General features: G+C 45.8%; 2 protein-coding genes across 8 annotated transcripts in view; both read right to left on the bottom strand.

The window, feature by feature from the left end:
* MSRB3 (methionine sulfoxide reductase B3) overlaps positions 1–12,358 on the bottom strand; it is a 159,753-nt gene extending 147,395 nt beyond the window's left edge. For 2 of the 6 annotated variants that reach the window (XM_044978345.1, XM_044978335.1), the window contains exon 1: positions 12,209–12,327. Coding sequence is in view for 2 of the 6 variants with exons in the window: in XM_044978318.1 (XP_044834253.1) it covers positions 12,209–12,272 (64 nt within the window). In the remaining 4 variants the exon portion in view is untranslated. Of the gene's footprint in view, positions 1–12,208 lie in introns of all 6 variants that reach the window. The other 4 variants (XM_044978318.1, XM_044978355.1, XM_044978308.1 and 1 more) reach the window with 4 other exon arrangements.
* Positions 12,359–15,344: 2,986 nt separating this feature from the next.
* The window catches only part of LEMD3 (LEM domain containing 3), a 67,920-nt gene continuing 62,619 nt past the window's right edge, over positions 15,345–20,645 (bottom strand). For both annotated transcript variants that reach the window (XM_044978291.1, XM_044978297.1), the window contains 3 exons: positions 17,298–17,403; positions 17,142–17,220; positions 15,345–16,890 (listed from right to left, as the gene is read on the bottom strand). In XM_044978291.1, the coding sequence (XP_044834226.1) occupies positions 16,727–16,890; positions 17,142–17,220; positions 17,298–17,403 (349 nt within the window). In that variant the 3' untranslated portion in view covers positions 15,345–16,726. The remainder of the gene's footprint in view (positions 16,891–17,141; positions 17,221–17,297; positions 17,404–20,645) is intronic.

Below are 20,645 nucleotides of genomic sequence, written 5' to 3'. Positions count from 1 at the left end.
GGAGCCACGAGTATGACGGTGGCTCGATCCCTCCGCAGCTTCTGGAGCACTCTGTGCACGAGCGGGAAAGGAGGGAAGGCATAGAGGAGGTGAGTCTGCCAGGGATACAGGAAGGCGTCCGACAGAGAGCCCGGCGAGTGACCCCGGAACGAGCAAAAGTGGAGACACTTCCTGTTCGCCTTGGAGGCGAAGAGGTCGACCCGGGGAAACCCCCACCTCTGGAAAAGCGTATGTGCAACGTCGGGACGAAGGGACCACTCGTGGGAGAGAAACGACCTGCTGAGATGGTCGGCCAGCGTGTTCTGCACTCCCGGAAGAAAAGACGCTTCTAGGTGAATGGAGTGGGTCACGCAGAAGTCCCACAGGAGGAACGCTTCCTCGCAGAGGGGAGAAGAGCGGGCTCCGCCCTGCTTGTTCACATAGTACATCGCAGCGGTGTTGTCCGTGAGTACTGTTACACAACGGCGTTGCAGGTGGGAGCAGAAGGTTCGGCAGGCGAGGCGGATGGCACGGAGCTCGCGGACATTGATGTGTAGCGCGAGCTCCTGGGGCGACCAAAGGCCTTGGGTGTGAAGGTCGCCCAGGTGGGCCCCCCAACCGAGTGCTGAGGCATCCGTGGTCAGCGTGGCGGATGGGCGAGGAGGATGGAACGGGACTCCCGCACACACGACCTCCGGGTTGAGCCACCAGCGGAGGGAGTCGAGGGCCGTCCTGTTGACCGTGACCACCATGTCGATGGGGTCTCGATGAGGCCGGTACACCGTCACGAGCCAGGACTGGAAGGGGCGAAGATGGAGCCGCGCATATGCGGTGACATATGTGCAGGAGGCCATGTGACCCAGAAGGCGTAGGCAGGAGCGCACTGTTGTGGTCGGGAAGGCGACGAGATCCCGGATGATGGAGACCATCGTCTGGTGCCGGGCGCGAGGAAGAGAGGCCCTGGCAACCGTGGAGTCGAGAACCGCTCCGATGAACTCCAGCCGCTGCGTTGGGAACAAAGTGGACTTCTCGGTGTTGATGAGAAGACCAAGCCGCTGAAAGAGAGACAGAATTTCTGCCATCTGTTCTATCACGAGCTGACGGGACTGAGCTCGGACCAGCCAGTCGTCGAGATACGGGTAGACGTGCATCTGACGACGGCGGAGGGCTGCTGCTACGACTGCCATGCATTTTGTAAATACCCTCGGTGCAGTGGAGAGTCCGAATGGCAACACGGCGAACTGGTAGTGGGCGTTGTTGACCACAAACCGAAGGTAACGCCGATGAGGAGGATAGATCGCGACATGGAAGTAGGCGTCCTTCATGTCGAGGGCGGCAAACCAGTCTCCCGGATCCAGGGAGGGAATAATGGTCCCCAGGGTGACCATACGAAACTTGGGCTTGAGCAGGTATTTGTTCAGCTCGCGAAGGTCCAGGATAGGACGTAGCCCGCCTTTCGCCTTGGGGATGAGAAAATAACGGGAATAAAATCCCCTGCCCCGCTTGTCTTGAGGCACTGCCTCTATGGCACCCACGCTCAACAGAGTCTGGACCTCTTGTAAGAGGAATTGCTTGTGAGAGGGGTCCCTGAAGAGGGACAGGGAGGGTGGGTGGGAAGGAGGGGGCGAAACAAATTGCAGGCGGTATCCCGACTGGACTGTTTGAAGCACCCAGTTGTCCGATGTTAAACGGGACCACGCCGAAAAGAAATGGGAAAGGCGGTTGTAAAATAATGGGGAAGGATCCGGTAGGGAGAGTGATGGGCCGTCCTCGATCGCCCCATCAAAAGGCCTGCTTAGCCCCCTGAGGGGCCTTGGAAGCGGCCTGGCCCTGGTTGCGGCGGTTGCCGGACGGACGACGGCGATTTTGGGTCGGTCGTCGGCTGACATAGGGGCGATAGCGCTGTTGGTAGCGGGAGGGCTGCGGCCGGAAGGGCCTGCGCTGCGTCGCCGGCGTATGCATGCCTAGCGTGCGGATGGCAATGCGCCCGTCCTTCAGGGTCTGGATCCAAGAATCTGTCTTTTCGGAAAACAGACCCTGGGTGTCGAAGGGGAGGTCCTGAAGGGTATACTGCACCTCCGGCGGCAGGGTGGAGGACTGCAGCCAGGAGATGCGCCTCATTGTCACGCCGTGTGGGGTTACATCATCCCTATGCTGCCTTGGTGGAAAGTTACAGCAGCAGGACAACAAGAATAGAGGAGTTAGATAAAGTTGTTATGAGAAAGTTGAGAGCTAGCCCGTGGGAGACAGACGCCAGGTGGCCTAACTGGGATCAGATAAGTTGCATGGGAAATGGGAAACCAGTAAGCAAAGGGCCATGCATGTGAAAAGTGTGTGTATCAGACAAAGAACCAATCAGCAGCAATGTAATGTTGGTGTGTTTGACGTTTGCTAATATGGAGAAGCCTATATAATATGATGCATTGTAAATAATAAATGACTTTGCTTTCAATCATATTGATTGTTGAGCTTTGTTCACGCACGCCTGCGCTGCAACAAATGGTGACCCCGACGTGATTCGTATCGAATGAAAGTGTCGGTGGCCTGACCCAGGCGGAGAAGCCCTGAGCCCAGAGGCGGGGAGTGCTTATCCGACGTGACTCGTATCGAGTGATGATAGTGTCGGGAGCCTGAGCCCAGAGGCGAACGGCCAGGAGCCTGAGCCCAGAGGCGGGGAGTGCTTATCCGACGTGACTCGTATCGAGTGATGATAGTGTCAGGAGCCTGAGCCCAGAGGCGGGCGGCTGGGAGCCGCGGCGGGGAGTGCTTGAGAAGCCCCCGGATTCCGACGTGATTCGTATCGAATGATGATAGTGTCGGGAGCTTGAGCCCAGAGGCGAACGGCCAGGAGCCTGAGCCCAGAGGCGGGCGGCTGGGAGCCGCGGCGGGGAGTGCTTGAGAAGCCCCCGGATTCCGACGTGATTCGTATCGAATGATGATAGTGTCGGGAGCCTGAGCCCAGAGGCGAACGGCCAGGAGCCTGAGCCCAGAGGCGGGCGGCTGGGAGCCGCGACGGGGAGTGCTGGAGAAGCCCCCGGGCGTCCGAAAAGAGAGGCGCACCTGAGCCCTGAGGAGAGCGGCTATAAGCCGCGGTGGAGAAGGGCAGAGCAGCTAACGTGAGTACCGCTGTATCAGCTGAAGAAAAGATAACACAGAAGCTTTATTTGCACATTATGAACCGACAGGGGGAAAAATTTCCCCTGCTGCACTGATTCACTTATTAAGAAGAGAGGGGGAGTTGGGGAGGCTCCTCCTGACCGGCCTTCGGGCACAGGACGAGGAGGTGCTCCGCTGGAAGCGAGCCCTGGACGGGAAGACGTTGGAGTGCACGGCGCAGGCAGAGGCTCGTGCCGTGGCCCCGGAGGTCGTTTGGACCTACAAGCAAGTAAGTTGTTTTGGCAGAAGCCCGGAGAAGGCGTCCTACGCTGGCTGGTTTGAGCCTGGGACAATGCCGGGAAAATCGTTATGCTTCTCCGGTATGAGCAGCAACAGCTGGGTGTTCTGACACAGGATTTACAGATTAAAGGAAGCCAAGCAGGGAAGGAGAGAGAACAAAATGATTTAACCAAAGAAAAGCTCATTCTTTTCTCGCCCCAGTCAAGGACAGCTAAGACTTGGCGAACAGCCCAGACTAAAGAGAGCCTGACTGGGCCCAAAAAAGCTAATGAGAGCTGCAAAATCCTGCCAGGCACTAATGGAATGTGTTAGCTGTCTCCTTTCACAGGTATGGAAGAGCTGCCCAAAGATCCTTGCAGCCCTGCCAATTTTGCAACCAGGAGACTGACTGCCTGGACCCATGATTTTTATTGCAAAAGACCCCTTCACATCAGGAGAATTTTCCTACTGATGATTGGCCTAATTTTTTTTTTTTTTTTTAGTTTCATTGTGCTTTTAAACAGCAGCAAAAAAGGACAAGGTAACGTGCTGGCTAATTTCTCCCTTGTCCGCTGCAGCCCCCACGTCCTGATTATTTCCCCCGTAGAAGCTGATCCACGACGGTGGTGGAAAAGAAGAAAAAACATTCACGTTGTTGATATTGCCAAAGTCCAGAAATTTCTGATTAAAAAGACATTGAGAACTGACCCTGGTGAAGAAACAAAGAATTGTACACTGGCAGGAAGAAATTTGGGACTCCTGCTGAGAAATGTGGTATTAATTGGATTTTGGGATTTATTCTACAGGCTGCGCCCTGTATTTTGGATAAAAATTTTAGCATGTATTGCTCCCCCCTAATTGGATTGTAAATAATATTACCCCCCCCCCCATTACTAACCCCAGCATGTGGACCGGTTGGGTTGGGGGGTGAGGGCTCTCACATACCGAACCCCTGCCAGGTTCATGGGGAGGATGATTGTGGAATTAATTACCCCAGCTTTTTAGAGTTTATTTGTTTGTTGTTTTTTAAATTTGAGAAAACTCAGCCAAAGGGTTTGTTGAGTATTCTCAGGGGGGGAATTGTGGGTTATTTAGACATAAATTTAGGTAATTTGGGAGAATGGTTTTGAATTTATGTGATTTGAAGTACCTTTATGTAAAGTGCTTTTGTTAGCCTTATTAGATTTTTGTTAATTTTGTGTTATGTGCTGATTATTGGTTGTTGTAGATTGCTTGATATTAGATGTAGCCCCCACGGTGGGAAAGTACAGATAATTGCTTGCAGTAGAGATTAGAAGGGTGGGGGCTAGTTAAGAAGTACACCCTCCTAGCTAAATTGATAGTGGGATAAGTTAGTGTTTATGAAAGGAACGGTTTAGCAAAAGGAAAAAAGGATCGGGCCCAGGCAGGCAGGCAATAGACAGAGAACTTGGATAGGAAAAAAGGATCGGGCCCAAGCGGCCAGGCCATAGACGGAGAACTTGATGAGGAAAAAAGGATCGGGCCCAAGCGGCAGGCAAGAGACAAAGAGATTGGAAATCAGGTTGATAACTTTTGAGGGTGTAGTGGGCGTAATAAGTAATTAAGCACAAGCTTAGGAATTTCAAATATTCAGGGGGATACTTGGAATGGTGATTTAGTTGAGGAAGGTGGCTGTTGGAAGACAAGCTAGTACTTTTTAAGGAGAGTACAAAGTTAATTTTGTGGTTGCTAGAGGGGACAGCAGTTGAATTTTGTAAAGATGCTAAAGAGTAAAGTTTTTGGTATTTTTGAAATGTTTGTGTATAAATTTAGACAAAGATTTTAGTTTGTAATTGTTTGGCTATGTACTTGTAATTGTATTAGGCTTAAGGGCATATAAGTGGTGATGTTTTTTTTTAGTGTTAAAAAGTAGAAGTTAATAGTAAGAACCCTTAAGCTGTGAATAGCTTTGAATTTAGAAGTAAGCCAGGATGCAATTGTATTATTGTAAATGATTTAATTGATGATGTGATTTTTTTTTTGCCTGATAGTAATAAGGGTATTTGTATATTGTATGTAATGATTGCTTGCCCAGTAGGGGTAGTTTTGTTTTGTTTTTTAGATATTAAAGAAAATTGGTGTTAGCTGCATAGCATTTAATGTACCATGCATTTATTTATAGAGTTAAAATTTATGTTTTATGTTTTGTTTGTGATGTTTGTTTCTGGCCAGAATTATTGTTGTGTTGTTAAGATTTTCATGTGGTTTATGTTGTGTTTTCTGCTGTGAATCCCCCCCCTCAGTGTCAGTTTGATCACCTGACACATGAGGGATGGATTGGTAATAGAAATTTTGTCACGATTTGGTGTGCAATAGAGAATGGGGGAATCCTGCAGAATTTACACCATTTTTTTGTTGTTGTATTTTGATGTTTTATGTTTTGTTTTGTTTGATGTTGTTGGTGTTGTATGTTGAGAATTGCATGGTTACAGGTGAGCCCTATAGCATAAGATAGATTATTTGTTTTTGCTTGCCCTGTTTTGTACGCCTTTTGCTATGAAGTTTGGAGAGGTTTATTGGATTTTTTTTTTTAAGAAAAGAGGGGGAGATGTGGGGTTACATCATCCCTATGCTGCCTTGGTGGAAAGTTACAGCAGCAGGACAACAAGAATAGAGGAGTTAGATAAAGTTGTTATGAGAAAGTTGAGAGCTAGCCCGTGGGAGACAGACGCCAGGTGGCCTAACTGGGATCAGATAAGTTGCATGGGAAATGGGAAACCAGTAAGCAAAGGGCCATGCATGTGAAAAGTGTGTGTATCAGACAAAGAACCAATCAGCAGCAATGTAATGTTGGTGTGTTTGACGTTTGCTAATATGGAGAAGCCTATACAATATGATGCATTGTAAATAATAAATGACTTTGCTTTCAATGATATTGATTGTTGAGCTTTGTTCACGCACGCCTGCGCTGCAACAACGCCGGATGCCAAGGTCCGAGCCCCGGAGTCCGCGGCGTCGAGGGCGGCCGTAATAGATGACCGGGAGGACTTCCTCCCCTCGTCCAGCAAGGCGGAGAACTCCTGGCGTGATGTGGAAGGTAGGAGCTCCGTGAACTTCGCCAGGGACGTCAGAATGTCAAAGACGTACCTGGCGAGGAGGACCATGATGTTTGCGATCCTCAGCTGCAAACCCCCTGCGGAGTAGATCTTACGGCCGAGCAAGTCCATGCGCTTGGCGTCCTTGGTCTTAGGCGCAGCGGCAGGTTGGCCGTGCCTCTCGCGGTCGTTAACAGATTGGACTACGAGGGAGTCCGGGGTTGGGTGGGAGTAAAGGTACTCATAGCCTGATGGTGGGGCTGAGTACTTCCGCTCGACCCCGCGTGCTGTGGGTGGAATGGAAGCGGGGGTCTGCCAGAGCGTAGTGGCGTTTTTTTGAATGGTCCGGACGAAGGGTAACGCCACGCGGACGGGAGCGTCCGCACCCACCACATTGGTAATTGGATCCTCGTCCTCTTGGACCTCCTCGACGGGAAGATTCATGGACGCCGCCACCCTGCGAAGCAGGTCTTGGAAGGCCCGGAGGTCAATGGGCGGGGGTTCGCTGGCCGCAGCACCTGCCACCGCCTCGTCCGGCGAGGATGATGAAGATGCACCCTGCACAACCGGCTCAGGCTCTCCGGTCGGTGGCTGAGCCTCCTCCGAATCGTGAGGCATGGGTGATTGGCGGACCGGATGAGCAGAGGGCTCGTGCGGAGGGGAGGGAGGCGGCCGGTTAACAGTCGCTTCAGGGACCCTGGTGCTGGTGGTCACATCCCTCCTGGGAAATGGGATACCCTGCGCTTCATGCTGCCCCCACGGGACCCAGTAGCCCCACTGCTCATGAGGGAGTCCTTGTGGGGTCGGCCATCGGTGGGCGGTATCATCGGCACCGGAGGCCACGGACGCTGGGCGGGATGGCCAAGGCGGTGCTGTGGTGCCGAAGGACTGAACCGCTGAAGGCGGGAGGCCCTGCACCGACGGCACCGAGGGTCGATACGCAGAGCGCCGACGGGACGGTGAACGTGAGCGCGGGCTGCGGCGGTGCCGGGAGCTCGACCGGCGCCGGGAGCTCGACCGGCGCCGGGATCCGCGGTGCCGGGAGTGACTCCGAGAGTCGCGGTGCCGAGAAGATCTCCGATGGTACCGACGGTACGGTGACCTGGATCGGTGCCGGGAGTGCGACCCGTACCGAGATCGAGAGCGGTACCGGGACTCAGACCGGCGTCGGGATGGTGCTCGGTGCCGTGAAGAGGAGCGGCGACGAGATCCCGAACGACAGGACGGGGACCTGCGCCGGGACCGGGACCGTCTTCCATGCCGCTCGTCGATAGAGGGCGGTCTTGTCATTCTGGCGGTGCCGGGGGCCGGAGGCTCGGAGCCTCTATGAGCCTGATCAGGTCCCGCGCGGAGGAGAATGTCTCCGGCGTCGAAGGCAGCCTTGGCTCAACCTCGGTCGGTGCCGGGGAGCGTGGCGGTGCCGGACTCGACGGCGCTTGCGGAGCCGGAGTCGAGGGCTCAGGGCCCGCTTTACGCACTGCCGCAGCCACTCTCGTGGCGGTCTCTGTGCGTGCCTTCGCTACAGCCTTCGCCAGTTTCTGCTTGCGTGAAGGCGAGAGCGAGCGGTGCCGGGTCGTCTTAGGCGGCGGTTTAGGTACCGTGGCCACGGTGCCGGAGCCGGTCGGTGCCGCGGGTGCACTCTGCACCGAAGAAGCCCTCGGTGCCGGCGCTGACGGTGCCGGGGGCTGGAGGGACGCCTCCATAAGGAGCTGCTTGAGGCGACTGTCTCTGTCCTTACGGGTCCGCGGCTTAAAAGCCGAACAAATAGCACACTTGTCGGTGCGGTGTGCCTCGCCCAGGCAACGGAGGCAGGAGCCGTGAGGGTCACCCACTGGCATAGGCCTCTGGCACGCTGCACAGGGCTTAAAGCCCGGTGCCTTGGGCATGAGCCCGCACCGGGGAGGGGAAGGGAGGAAATACTCCCCCTATCCTTATCTAAAACACTAACTAACTACTAAACTAACTATACTAACAGTAAAGAAACTATATACAACCATGAGTAGCGAGAGCTAGGGATGTGGAGGACTACTGAGCACTCCACAGTTCCGACTGCCGTCACGGGCGGGAAGAAGGAACTGAGGAGCGGACGGGCCGGCTGGGGTATATAACAGGCGCCATAGCGGCGCCACTCCAGGGGGTGCCAGCCGGCCCGCTGGAGTAGCTAGGGTAAAAAAGTTCCGGAGAAGCCGTGCACGCACGGCGCGCACACCTAACTGGAATGCATTGGAGCAATCACTCGAAGAAGAATCAGAGATTCCCTCAGGAGAAACTTCCAGACTCAATGTGTGAAGTTACTCATTTATCCTCTGGATGGGGTGGCACTTCCTAACAATGCAATTACATTATTACCATGTATATATTTTGCTAAACTGCTACTTAGGGTTTAAAAGAGATCACTATCTACTATTGATAATACAAAATAATTTTTGGAGATAGTCAAGTGGGAAACTTCATAATAGTCCTCTCTTAAGCCTGTCTTGCCTATATTACAAGTTGAATCATGTTTAAACACAGCTTACTGAGAAAGCCATTTCCCCCGTCCAGCGTGAACAAGGATGAACCATGCCATTAAGCATATTACAGAATTTTGCAATACTAGGACTTAAGTCTACACAGATATGGAAACTATTAGCAACTTGCTAATAAGAACTATCTTTGAACATGTTTCTGGCTTATATGGTTCCAATTTTCAAGCCTTAAACTGTATAATTGAGAAAAAGATGCTTTCCTCCTAATAACTGTTCCAAAATTGTGTGGTTTTCATATAATTCTAGTGGACAAGAAGTTCTTAAATAAAAAATAAAAGGCTGAAGTCAAATAGGTTAAATTATAATTTACAATTCGGTTATTATTAGGTAGCCCTAAGGACTCGTACCCTACTTTCACCCACAGCATAAGGGTCACCAAATTTTTCAGACAAAGAATACGATTCCCTTTAAACCCATCAATGACATTCCAAATCTGCCAGCATGATCTTTAGATGGTGGGATGCACTCTCCCCCTTTCCTTCATCCTTGCTCAAGTGGCCAACTGCAAATTGTTATCTTTTTGAACTCTGCTAGTCTGCTATGCATTTACATTTTTCATAGGAGAAGGATATTAATCCTTAACTCCATATTTTTATTTTAACTAATCTATATGAAAATCTTTTACTGAGCACTATGATTATCTTCCAGGCTGATACACAGCATTAAAGATTGGCCTGGATCCAAAGCAACAAGATGTCCATTTTTTGTTACTTGACCGTATACAAAAACAAACTCTGACAGGCTGGGTTTTTTTTGTTTGCTTGCTTGTTTTTTACATCTTAGAAATATCAAGAACTTCAAAACTCATCTTCCCTGTTTTTACTAGCACTCCTCAGCTGTAGATTGGCACTCTTCTCAGCCCTCAGTCGCAGTTGTGAGGGATACTGAACCCTTAACAGAGAGATCTTTTCTTCCAAGCATTTTTTTTAACTAAATAAAACAAGTTTTAAACAATCTCCAAACAATTAGTTCCCTCCTCAATTTACCAAGCTTCACTTCCTTGGAGTTTCTGCTATAACACACATACTAACTCCCCAGTCACCTAGAGAGTCCTGTAGAAGAGATAAAACCCCAACCAGAAAAAAAAATCCGTTCAGGTCTTCATTATGCATCAAGGGAAAAAAGGGCACAAATAACTTTCCCCCCGACCCCATGTGCAAGTTACCTTTAATGACATAGGCTTTCAAGAAGAATTTTTGGGGTAGGTGAAAACAAGTAAATCTACAATAAGTGAATTCCTGTGAGAGAATGTCAACATCACTATTTGGATACAAGAAGGGTCATTCAGTCAAGGGGTGTTGTTTTTTTTCTCGAGTCAAATAATTTATGTGATTTTGTAGCCAAATCAAAAAACCTAAGCCAATATGGTTGACAAAAGGTGACATGTTTAAAGCTGACGGCTTGCTCTTTTTGTGGAGAAATATGTGATTACACTTTTCTTCCTAAAGGACCCATCTGAGGAGACTTCTGAAGAACCAAAGAAAGATTAAGAGAAAGGGATGTAAACCAAGAAGCCAAATTCCAGATTGATTTATACATAGTATGACTCCACTGACTTAAATGACTTTGTGAAAGTCACTGCAGAATTTTACACAGAGCTCTCTCTCTTACGCAGACACTTTGTTTTCTGTAAGTTACAATGTGTGGATGACATTGAATAAAGGCTCCACCTATAACAAAGATTTTTTTTCCAAACCCAAAGTAGAGATTCTCTGTTTAATTTATCAAATATTTCTTTTTCTGTAACCCAGATTTTTGCTAGACAGACACTTACCTTCCTGAGTTATTTAGCAGTATGATTAGTTGTTCACCATATTTAATTCCCTATACAGAATAAATATCTTTTTGTAGTCTGTTAAATACTGTTTTTCTAGAGTGAGAAATCTCTAAAATAGTGTGAGCTGTTATCTTAAAAACTAGGAACAAATGCCTGATTAGAATTAAAAGACATGAAATTTTTGTCTTGAATCAAACCTCAAAAAGTAATACAATTAACAAGACTTGCCAGACAAGTAGCCCAAGCACCATGACAAAACTGCAAAGGCATGCAGCAGGGAAATCAAAAGGAAGGAAGAAATAATCAAAAAATGAGACTGTAAGCACTAGTAACAAGTCAGCAAGGACAAAAATATAAACAAGAAAGATTCTTAGCATTAAACACTGGATTCAAAGTAACTGGCATTAGGCCACAGTGTGGGTGGATTCCAAGTTACCATTTATGGACTGCAAGCCACCAACAGAGCCCCATATCACTAAGGCAAACCATCTGTATACTGTAGATATTTTGCTTGGGTATCTTTCAAAACAGTGTACTTTTAGAACCAACTTGATTATAAAACAGGGGAAGTTTAAGGGAACTGACAAACCATGACATATGCAATATAAGGCTCAAGCGGTTCCTAAAGTAAGGGCATAGGCAGCTCAGCAGTCTCTAAAAATATACTGTATGTCCATCTGAAGTCTAACACTTATTTTAAAGAGGCACTAATTTTAAAATACAATATTCCTTTATAGTTATTGTGCCTTGTTATTAACTTTCAGTAAATATGGTAAATGTTGACTAGAGCATCTCATTATTATGATAGGATGCCAACCTGTGCTCTAGGCTCTCAGCTCCAAAGGGCTCTGCAGTCAGCAGGAACAGAGCCTTACCTATTAAAGGCTGAGTCACTGGATTCACTCTCAGTTTCTCATAGTTTGTGTGTTTACATTTGGAAGACTTAGTTAGTTTGCTGTACTACAAAGAAAGGCAGCAAAGATGATCTCTCTCTTTCCTCCAAGAAAGGATGGGCCTGATACAAACCCTGCAGAGACCTGCACCCCAGGGTGAGCTCATACTGGGCCTAGCCCCAACTTCCAAAGGGTCCCACCTTTCTGGTGCTGCTCCTGTCATTCCCCCAACCCCACCCCACCCACACCACTGCCTCCCAGGGCCAGGTCCCATCCTGCTCACTATGAACAGCTTGTCCAAGTCACTTGGGGCTATTTGTTTCCCCGTCCCGCACTGCAGGTGTTGTTTTGCATCCCTCCCCCCACCCTAATCACCTCCTACCTCATCGCCCCCTCTCCCCACCAAACCCCAGGCCTGCACCACCCCCACGCTCCCAGCCCCCTGCCCCTCGGGGTCTTCCCCCCACCCGGGCGCAGAGGCATCACCTCCTGCGCACCGCGCTGGGCAGCAGGAGCCTACGCGCCGCGGGGCCGGGCCAGCTCTGGAAGCCAGGCGGCTCCCCGCCCCGGGGGGCTCGGGCAGGGCCCCGGGTCTCTTACCTGCTGCTACGCCAGCGGCCGCCAGGCAGAGCCAGAGGAGCGGCGGGGGCGGCAGAGCGCGCATGGGGCGGCCCCGGCAGCACCTCCCTTCCCTTCCCTTCCCACCCCCGGGAGCAGAATGACGGGCCCGGCCGCCCCGGGAGGCATGACGGGAAATTCCTGGGCAGCAGCAGCTAATGCCAAATATGAGCATGGAGCAGAGGAGAGAGCGCAGGGGCCAGCCCGCCCCGCCGGGCACCAACCCAGCCGCAGGGCCGGGCTGCCGGGAGTGATGCCGCCCCCCCCCCGAGCGTTCTTTGGGGGGGGAGAGACCCCACCATAAGCGGGGCCCCTGCCAGCTTGCGTCAGGCGAGGAGCTGGCACGGAGCGTCCTTCTCCCTAGGTTGCGGAATTACTACGTGGGCTTTAGCACAGCCCTGAGAGTCGGACACCGTTGCAGCCCAGCAATCATTTCAGCCCGGGAAAGGGCTCATGCAGCCCTCGCTCACTGGGGAAGGATGGGCCTGCGAAAATGCAGCAGGCCGTCTCTGTTAATACAGGCTTCGCCACTGACTCCGCTGCAGCTCCCGTGCGGGCCGTAGGGAGACTGCAAAGTGATAGTTTCAACAATAGTTTTTGTAACGTGAACAACCCATTACCAAGGAAAAAGAAAAACCACCGCCTCCAACTCCTATAACAGGGTAAACATCGGCCAGTGAAAGTGACTTTCACTCCCAGGGCTTAGTTCAAATCACTAGAGACACTATCGTTAGCTTCTCTTAAGTTATTAATTTCCCCTTTTAACATTAAAGTAAGTCTAGATTGTATTAAGCATTTTCCAATATATAAACAGGAAAGGATGTGGTAGAGTGACCTGCTTCATTAATGTATTTGCTGTAAAAACTATGGTATTGGCTCCCCACTCTGAAAGAGACCACCACCACTCAGCCCTAATGGCTTTTTGGTCAAGAGAGCGCTCAAGGGGGCCATGGTCTTTATTTCTCTTCTTGCTGTAGCAAGATTAAGCCTACATTAAATGGAGCAACTGGTCTCAGAGCATAGACCGCTGAGGGCAGAGGAGAGGGAAGGTGGGTATTATTTAGTTAGGTAGTTTACTGGTTTAACCACGATCATGCCAAGTGTCTTAAAAGCCTTAAGTAGAGCTTTATGAACATCTGAAGATAAAGTTAGCACATGTGTGCTAACTTTAACACACCCAGCCAGAGAAAAAATGGTGGATATTTAAGAATTTTATCACGAAGGAAAGTGGTGTCATTACCCAGCATAGCAAAAAGACAGGGTTCATCATGGTCTTTTATATGTCAAGTATTGCATACAATTGCTGTCAGACATCAGATGTGCTTCTGTAATTAACTTCTCTTTACTTTTCTCCACAGACCATAAACACAAGATAGCATTGCAAAAGGAACAAATACAACTGGCTAAATGTAGAAACCAGAATTACAACACAGCCCCAGAAACTGTTCTGGAAAATCAGAGGATTTAATAAAAGATAGATGTTTCTAAAGAAATCTGTGCCCATGTTTCAAAAACAGAAAAAACCTTAATAGCACTGTAGACGCAACCAAGAAATATTAAGAGTATTTCCAGCTTTGAACTGTTAAGAAGTTTTCTGATTGGGCTGTCATCTTCCCCTACCCATACTCACTGTTGTTGTATTTTAACCCAAAAATCTATAGGGATTTTCTTCATTGCACTAGCGCGCTCACCTTTTGATATTTCAAAATATGCAGGTTACAATTTCTCTAATACAGTAACAGCTTTTAGACTTTCAGGCACCTATAGAACATTCTAGTCTCCAGGAATAGGCATTTATTGCAGTTTAACTTTTGGGGAAAACACAATACCTTAACAATTAAAAGATGACTCGGTCACAGTCCACAAGTAATGGCATCGGAAAAAGATGTCATAGTAGCTATCTACCAGAAAAAGTATAATGAGATCCAATGGTTGGAAGCTGAAGCTAGACAAATTCACACTAGAAATAAGGTGCATGATAATCAATCATGGAAGTCTACCGATACAATGGAGTCTACAAATTTGCCATAGCTCAAACAGAAGTTATGAGCTTGATGCTGCTGACATTTGTGGATAAGATTCTTAGATCGGTGTTATGCAGGTCAGATTAGGTAATCATAATGTTCCCTTCTGGCCTTAAAATATATTACAAAAATAAAATACACTCTCACTAGAACTCTCTCCCGTGCTCAATGTCAGTGATGGCTCAGCTCAAGATTGGTCTTCAGTGGAGTTAAAGTATGTATTAAATCAGCTCTACAGCCTAGTCTAAACTTGTGTCTTGAGAACATGAGTTTTTGATAAAACTTTAAATAGCTGTAGTACAAAGCTCTTCTCTCACCCATTCACCAAATGCAGACCAATATATAAATCAAAGAGAGACTTCAGAAGATCGAAAAGTTGAGACACCATATAAAAACCCCCTAATAAACCTTTAATTAGAGGTTTTGTTTTGTTTTGTTTTTTTTTGTTTTGTTTTTTTTACAGGACAGGTGACAAATTACATCAAATATCTGATTTTTCTCAAATGTCCAGATATTATACACATTCCCCTCTGTCTTGCAAGGAGGGATATTGGTCAACTTAACAGTTTTATGTAAAATAAGCTGCATAATAGTACATATTACAATAATAAAATGTACAGTGTTTACAAGAAATATATTTTAGAAGCAAGAAAATGATGCATCTGCATCAAAAGGTGACCTTTTAAAATGCCACAACTATTTTTACATTCACTCTTGCAACAGGTCACAAGATGGGGTCACTAAGATCAGGTCAACAAATCACTATGATGCACATCAAATACAGCAAAATCAGTTTATATACATATATAATACATATACATGTATATTATACATATACATATATGTATATATAGTAAAACTCATGAAAATCTACCAGACCTGACATAAAATCTACTCACTCATCAAAAATATGTACTTGTCCCTCATGAGTAGAAATTTGCATGGCAGATTATATATATTATATATACTCATTCATTAGCATCTGAGACGTAAAACTGAGAATTAAAAAATTTTCAGATAACAAACCCTCCAATAATAAACATGGTGCCCACAAAAGCACAAGGTAAGGCACAATAAGATTTTCTGTTGCAGAATAGTGTGCATCATGTTTAATGAACCATAAGAAAAACATGCATTATTTGTGCAAGTTCATGCTGCAAATCCATCATATCTACAAAAGAATTAGAGTGAGTTTTACTAAATTTATTTTAACTGGTACACTTTCAGTCTCACCACCTATGCAATATTTAGCTGGATAATTATAGACAAAATTATATTGTATAAACAAGGGATCAGTGCAGCCAATAGTCTTAGATTTTCAATGAAACTTCTCAGCAACAATTCTGTAGTTACTAAGAGTGAATAAATGTTAATACATAAATTTAACATTGAAATAAAGTAACTCACTTGTACATTTATATTTCTAGCGCTCATGAACCAAAATTTTGTTGCAAAAAATATGCACCCTTGTTAATTTTATAGGTAACCGGTTAATTAAAACTTATTTAAAGTTATAAATATATTAGGAAAGTTACTTAATCCCAATAGTACTTTGTCACAGTCCTGGTATTTGTAATAAATACAGCTTTTCACAAAATATTTTTCAGTATCTGCCAATTGCTTCTTTATTGCTCACATAAATTTGAATCCACCACAATTGGTATCAGACCTTTCACACAAAATCAGTCAGATATTTCAATATAAAAACTATAAAAGATATTTAACTTGTATCTAATACTTTAAGGTGTTCGGCTGTTTGACGTTTATGTGATGGTACAGCCAACACTATAAAAAACATTAGGTTATGAATAAAATAGGAAGCTTATTCACTGCTTTAATGCAGACATCCTCACAACACGACTACTTTTGCCACCACCAGCATTTACACTTATGTACAAAAACCAGTATATCTGCATTCAGTTTCTGTTTCCCTCACACTTATATGCAACCACTAAAGCCAAATTAATTTTCCCATACCCCAGCTGCAGCAAATGAATCCTTTACAGCAACAGAAACGTAAGATTAGATTGAAAAATTAACATTTTTTTACTTATTCGCCATCAGGAACTGTAGGTGTTTATTACAAAATATCCACAAGATTATTTCACAGGAAACTATGGAAATACAGGAGGTCTCTTTTTCTCCATGCTTTTGGATTGTTATCAAAACACTTCTTGGTGCAAAAAAAATACAGCCGCCACATCTGAAAATGTTTAATAAAATCAGTGTTCTTCATGCAAAAATTAAATGCACTGGTTTACTCAAGCTCCAAAAACTTCCTGAAGCAACTGTTTTTGTCCACTTAGTATTACTGCCTCATTGCTAAGTCCCTTTGGAAACAAGATTTCTGGAACGTTCAGACTTTTATTTAATCAATGAAAATATTACATACAAAAAGCACTAAAAAAGGAAGACGGCAGCCAAACAGGAATTTTCCTGCTGCAAGTAACAGTCCTACAAGTTGTAGAAAGTCTTCTCAGGAGCTTCCCTGAGAGTTAGTTGTGCCTGTCCGTAGACGAAGATGTGACATTGAGTTCATGTGTTTGTTTGATGGCTTCAAAGGTGTGTTGCAAGTAAGAGCCTGGGGAAAGCGATGATGATATCGATCTAGCCGCAGGTATTTTACTGTTACCAGCTTTCCTGTAGTAAAATACAACCAATTACAAGTTTAAACCATTACATTTAGTTTAACAGATAAATATACTATAAGTTACATAAATACTTCAATGCACTGATGTAATCAACAAATTGCCAGACAATTCATACCTACGAAAAATGTCAAAATGTATTTTGTTATTGCTTAACATTTTAGTTAGAAGCCATCTTACAGTGCTAGCTAAAAATGACAGTAGCTGCATTTTTCCCCAGGTTATAACCCCCAAACTTCTTACCATCAAACCAAGAGCCATGTAATGCTTTAAAAGCCTTTCCAGCATATTCCGGAGACAGACACTTGACATATACACAACCCTGTGGTGAGAAAAAAAAATTTAAGTTTAAGACCAACAAGCCAAAAAATATAAAGGGAATACCAGAAATGCATTTACCTCACGTGAATTTTTGTCCACAGCAATATGAACAATTCCATCATTATCGCTGCATTTTTCCAAGATTGCTTCTTGAATTGCCAAATGCCAGTGGTCACCAATTTCCCTATGTAAAACAATTAAGAGAAGATATAATGAAAGTCTACATAAACACTTTTTTACATTTCTATTATGGTCTGATTCTGATTAATTTTTTTTAAACAAAGCAGTGTTTAAAGGAACATGCAAAGTATGTTAATTAGATATTAATATGTAGTAACATTAACCCTTGGGATGTGCACCCTTGGATGGCCAATTAAAGTAGCTAATAAAATGTTAAGATCCCAACATGGCAATGCATCCTTTTCCGTGGGAAAGAATAAAACAATCCCTTTTAAAAATCTAGAAAACGATCAGATTTTTAAAAATTGATGTTTCCCAAACTGAAGGGAAAATTGCCAAGATTGCTACCAAGTAAACTCTCAGGGAGCTTAGAGAAAGGCCCAAAGATCTGAGGTGTAACAGATACTCCAAAATGTCTTGAATCCTAGTTTCTGATAGAAGTATGCCCCGGAGAGTGGACCAGATTTAAAGCTGCTTCCACTAGTCTAAATAAACAGCTGTAGTGGATTGCTTTCTGCTATTAAGCAATACCTCCTGAATTGCCACTGAGCAGTCCTCCTCCATGTGAATTAACCTTTACACCATAAGGTGCAGGCTGTTCATGTCTGCATGCAATATCTGCCTGTGCTGCTGGGACAATAGGTCTGAAGAAGAGGCATAGAGTTGATGGAGGTTGAATCAAGAGGCTGTGAAGATCCAAGAACCAGCATTGTCTCAACCATGCTGGAGCTTTAAGAATTATCTGGCATGGTCTTCTGCCAACTTGAGGATCATCTGTGGGATGAACAGAATGAAGGGGGCTGAGAGGAAAAATGTGTACAGGAGACTCTGCCTACACTGTAGGAGAGAAATGTCAATAAACGAGCCTGGACTGTCACCCACTTGCGAACAGAATGATGGCATTTTGTTTTTTGTTGCAAAGAGGTCAACGAATGAAATTTTCCAGACCTGAAAGAGTTCTGAGCACACTGTTCTTCAGAGACCATTTGTGATTTTTGGAAAGTTTCCTGCTGAGATGACTGGCCAACAGGTTCTGGGAACAATGTGTCCCTTTTCATGCAAAAGTCTGTTTCATTGCTTTTGACAAAGCTGATTGGATAGTATCTAGACCAACAAGCCCTTGATGTGAGGGAGAAAAGTGCAGCAAGCCTTGAAAATTGTTTGAGGATATTGATAATGAAGGGTCAATTCATATTCTGTCTGTAACGATTGGGTTCACATCCTTCTAGCTAAGCACCCCATCCTATCAGGGATGCATTGTAATGAATGTCTTGGATGAAAAGGGATGAGAAAATGGCAAACCCCTGTATATGTTGTTCTGATCCACTCACTGTTCTAAAGACACTAGGAACATAGGAGGTACATGGACCTACTTGTCTAAGGGATTTCTGTTTCGTCGATAGTTTTACTGTAGCCCCTCGGGACAATGTTTGGTCACATAAGTACATGAGGCCATGTGGCAAGCTCAGACTGTGGTGGTGGGGCATGACATGAGTGACTTACACACTGGACAATAGTCTGGAATCTCTCCTGAGAGAGAAAAGCAGTCAACTTCGTAGACTCAAGTAGAGTCCCAATGAACTTGATTTATGATGTTGGAACTAACACAGATATCCCCTTGTTCAGCATAAGTCTCAGACTGCCGAAGAAATGAAGGATAAAATGGCTGTGATGGAGAACATGATGTTCAGATCTGCTCTGAAGTAACCAATCATACAGGTAAGGGAAGACATGAATTCCTTTCCTCCTTAGGTAGGACACCGCCACACTCTTGCTGAATACTTGTGGCACCAATGACAGACCAAAGGGGAGTAACGTATTCTGATAATGTTGAGCTATCACAGAACTTAAGAAGTTTCCTGCGACTCGGCAAGACTGCCACATTGAAGAAGGCTTCCTTGAGATGAAGGGCAGCAAACAGCATTGCAATCTTGGGAAAAAAATAATCGATGTTAAGAGTTCCCTTGGCCTCCCTATGTACTTGATGGACTTGTTGAGATTTCAAAGAACTAGAATGGGTCTCAGACAACCCCCCCTCCATGAACTTGGGAATCAATGTATTGTAAATAATACCCTTTTCCCCAATGCTGAAAGAGAACTTCTCCTATGGCTCCTAGAATGAAGGACTTTTTGAACAAGCACTGATTTGTGAGATGGGTCCCTGAGAAAGGATGGGGTAGCTAGGTGGAGAAGGAGGTCGACAGAAACTAGAAAGAATACCCCAGTCTCTTAGGATCTATTTGTCTGTCATTATAGATTCCCAAGCACTGAGGAAATGTGATCATCTATTTCCAAAATGGAGTTGGAGGAAGGAAGACGGCTGTTGCTGGCAACTGTAGAGCTGTCCTCAAAGGACGAATCAAATGGCATGCCTCTCGACAGCCAACTGAGGACGAGGTGCTTGTGTTGTGCTACAGTTAAAGGTCTGTACAGGCACCTCTTGGGCGCTGGAGTATCAAACACTAATAATCAAAGTGTTGCTTGAGAGTCTTTAAAAGAATGCAAGGTCTCATCAGTTTTATCTGAAAACAAAGACAAAACTGCCAAATGGAATGTCTTCAATCATTTGTTGACAGGGCATTGCTATTCCCGAGTTCTGTAACCAGGAAGCTCTCCTCACAGTTACTGCAGAGGCATTCGCTCTAGAAGAAGCATCAGCCACATGAAGTGCAAACTGGAATGACATCTTAGTCACCATGCAATCTTCTGCAAAGAAAGCCTTAAATTCCTCCTTTACATCCTCTGGTAGTTTCTCAGAAAACATGGACATTGCATCTCAGTTTACAGTCATGTTTAGCTAACAGTGCCTGCTAATTTACTATATACATCTTGAGAGAGGAGGTAGAATAAAAGCTTTTCTCCCATTTAAGTCAAGTTTTTGGGGCTCTTTCTTTGGGAATTGATTTAAGTCTCCCCTGATGTGATCTCTCATTGGTAGCTGTCACTACAAAAGAGTTCAGGGTAGCATGGGAATAAAAACACTTGAACGGTTGTCTGTGTGCTTAGCTGTAGGGGCTAAGAAGGCTGGCATATGCCATAAGGTCTTTACTGGTTCTAGAAGAGCCTTGTTAATAGGGAGGGGCTATCCTCTCAGGTGCAGCAGAGCATGTCCAAAAGCTTGTGATGTTTTCTTGTACAAGCTCAGCTTTTATGCCCAAAGCTGCAACCGTTCTTCTCAGAAGTTCCTAATGAGACAATCATCTGCAACTGAAGAGAAAGTATCCAGGATCATGAAGTCATTAAGCG

The sequence above is a fragment of the Mauremys mutica genome, chromosome 1 (assembly GCF_020497125.1).
Source record: "Mauremys mutica isolate MM-2020 ecotype Southern chromosome 1, ASM2049712v1, whole genome shotgun sequence".
Lineage (NCBI taxonomy): Eukaryota > Metazoa > Chordata > Testudines > Geoemydidae > Mauremys > Mauremys mutica.
The sequence above is the reverse complement of the archived record's forward strand: the minus strand, read 5'-3'. Positions and strand labels throughout refer to the sequence as shown.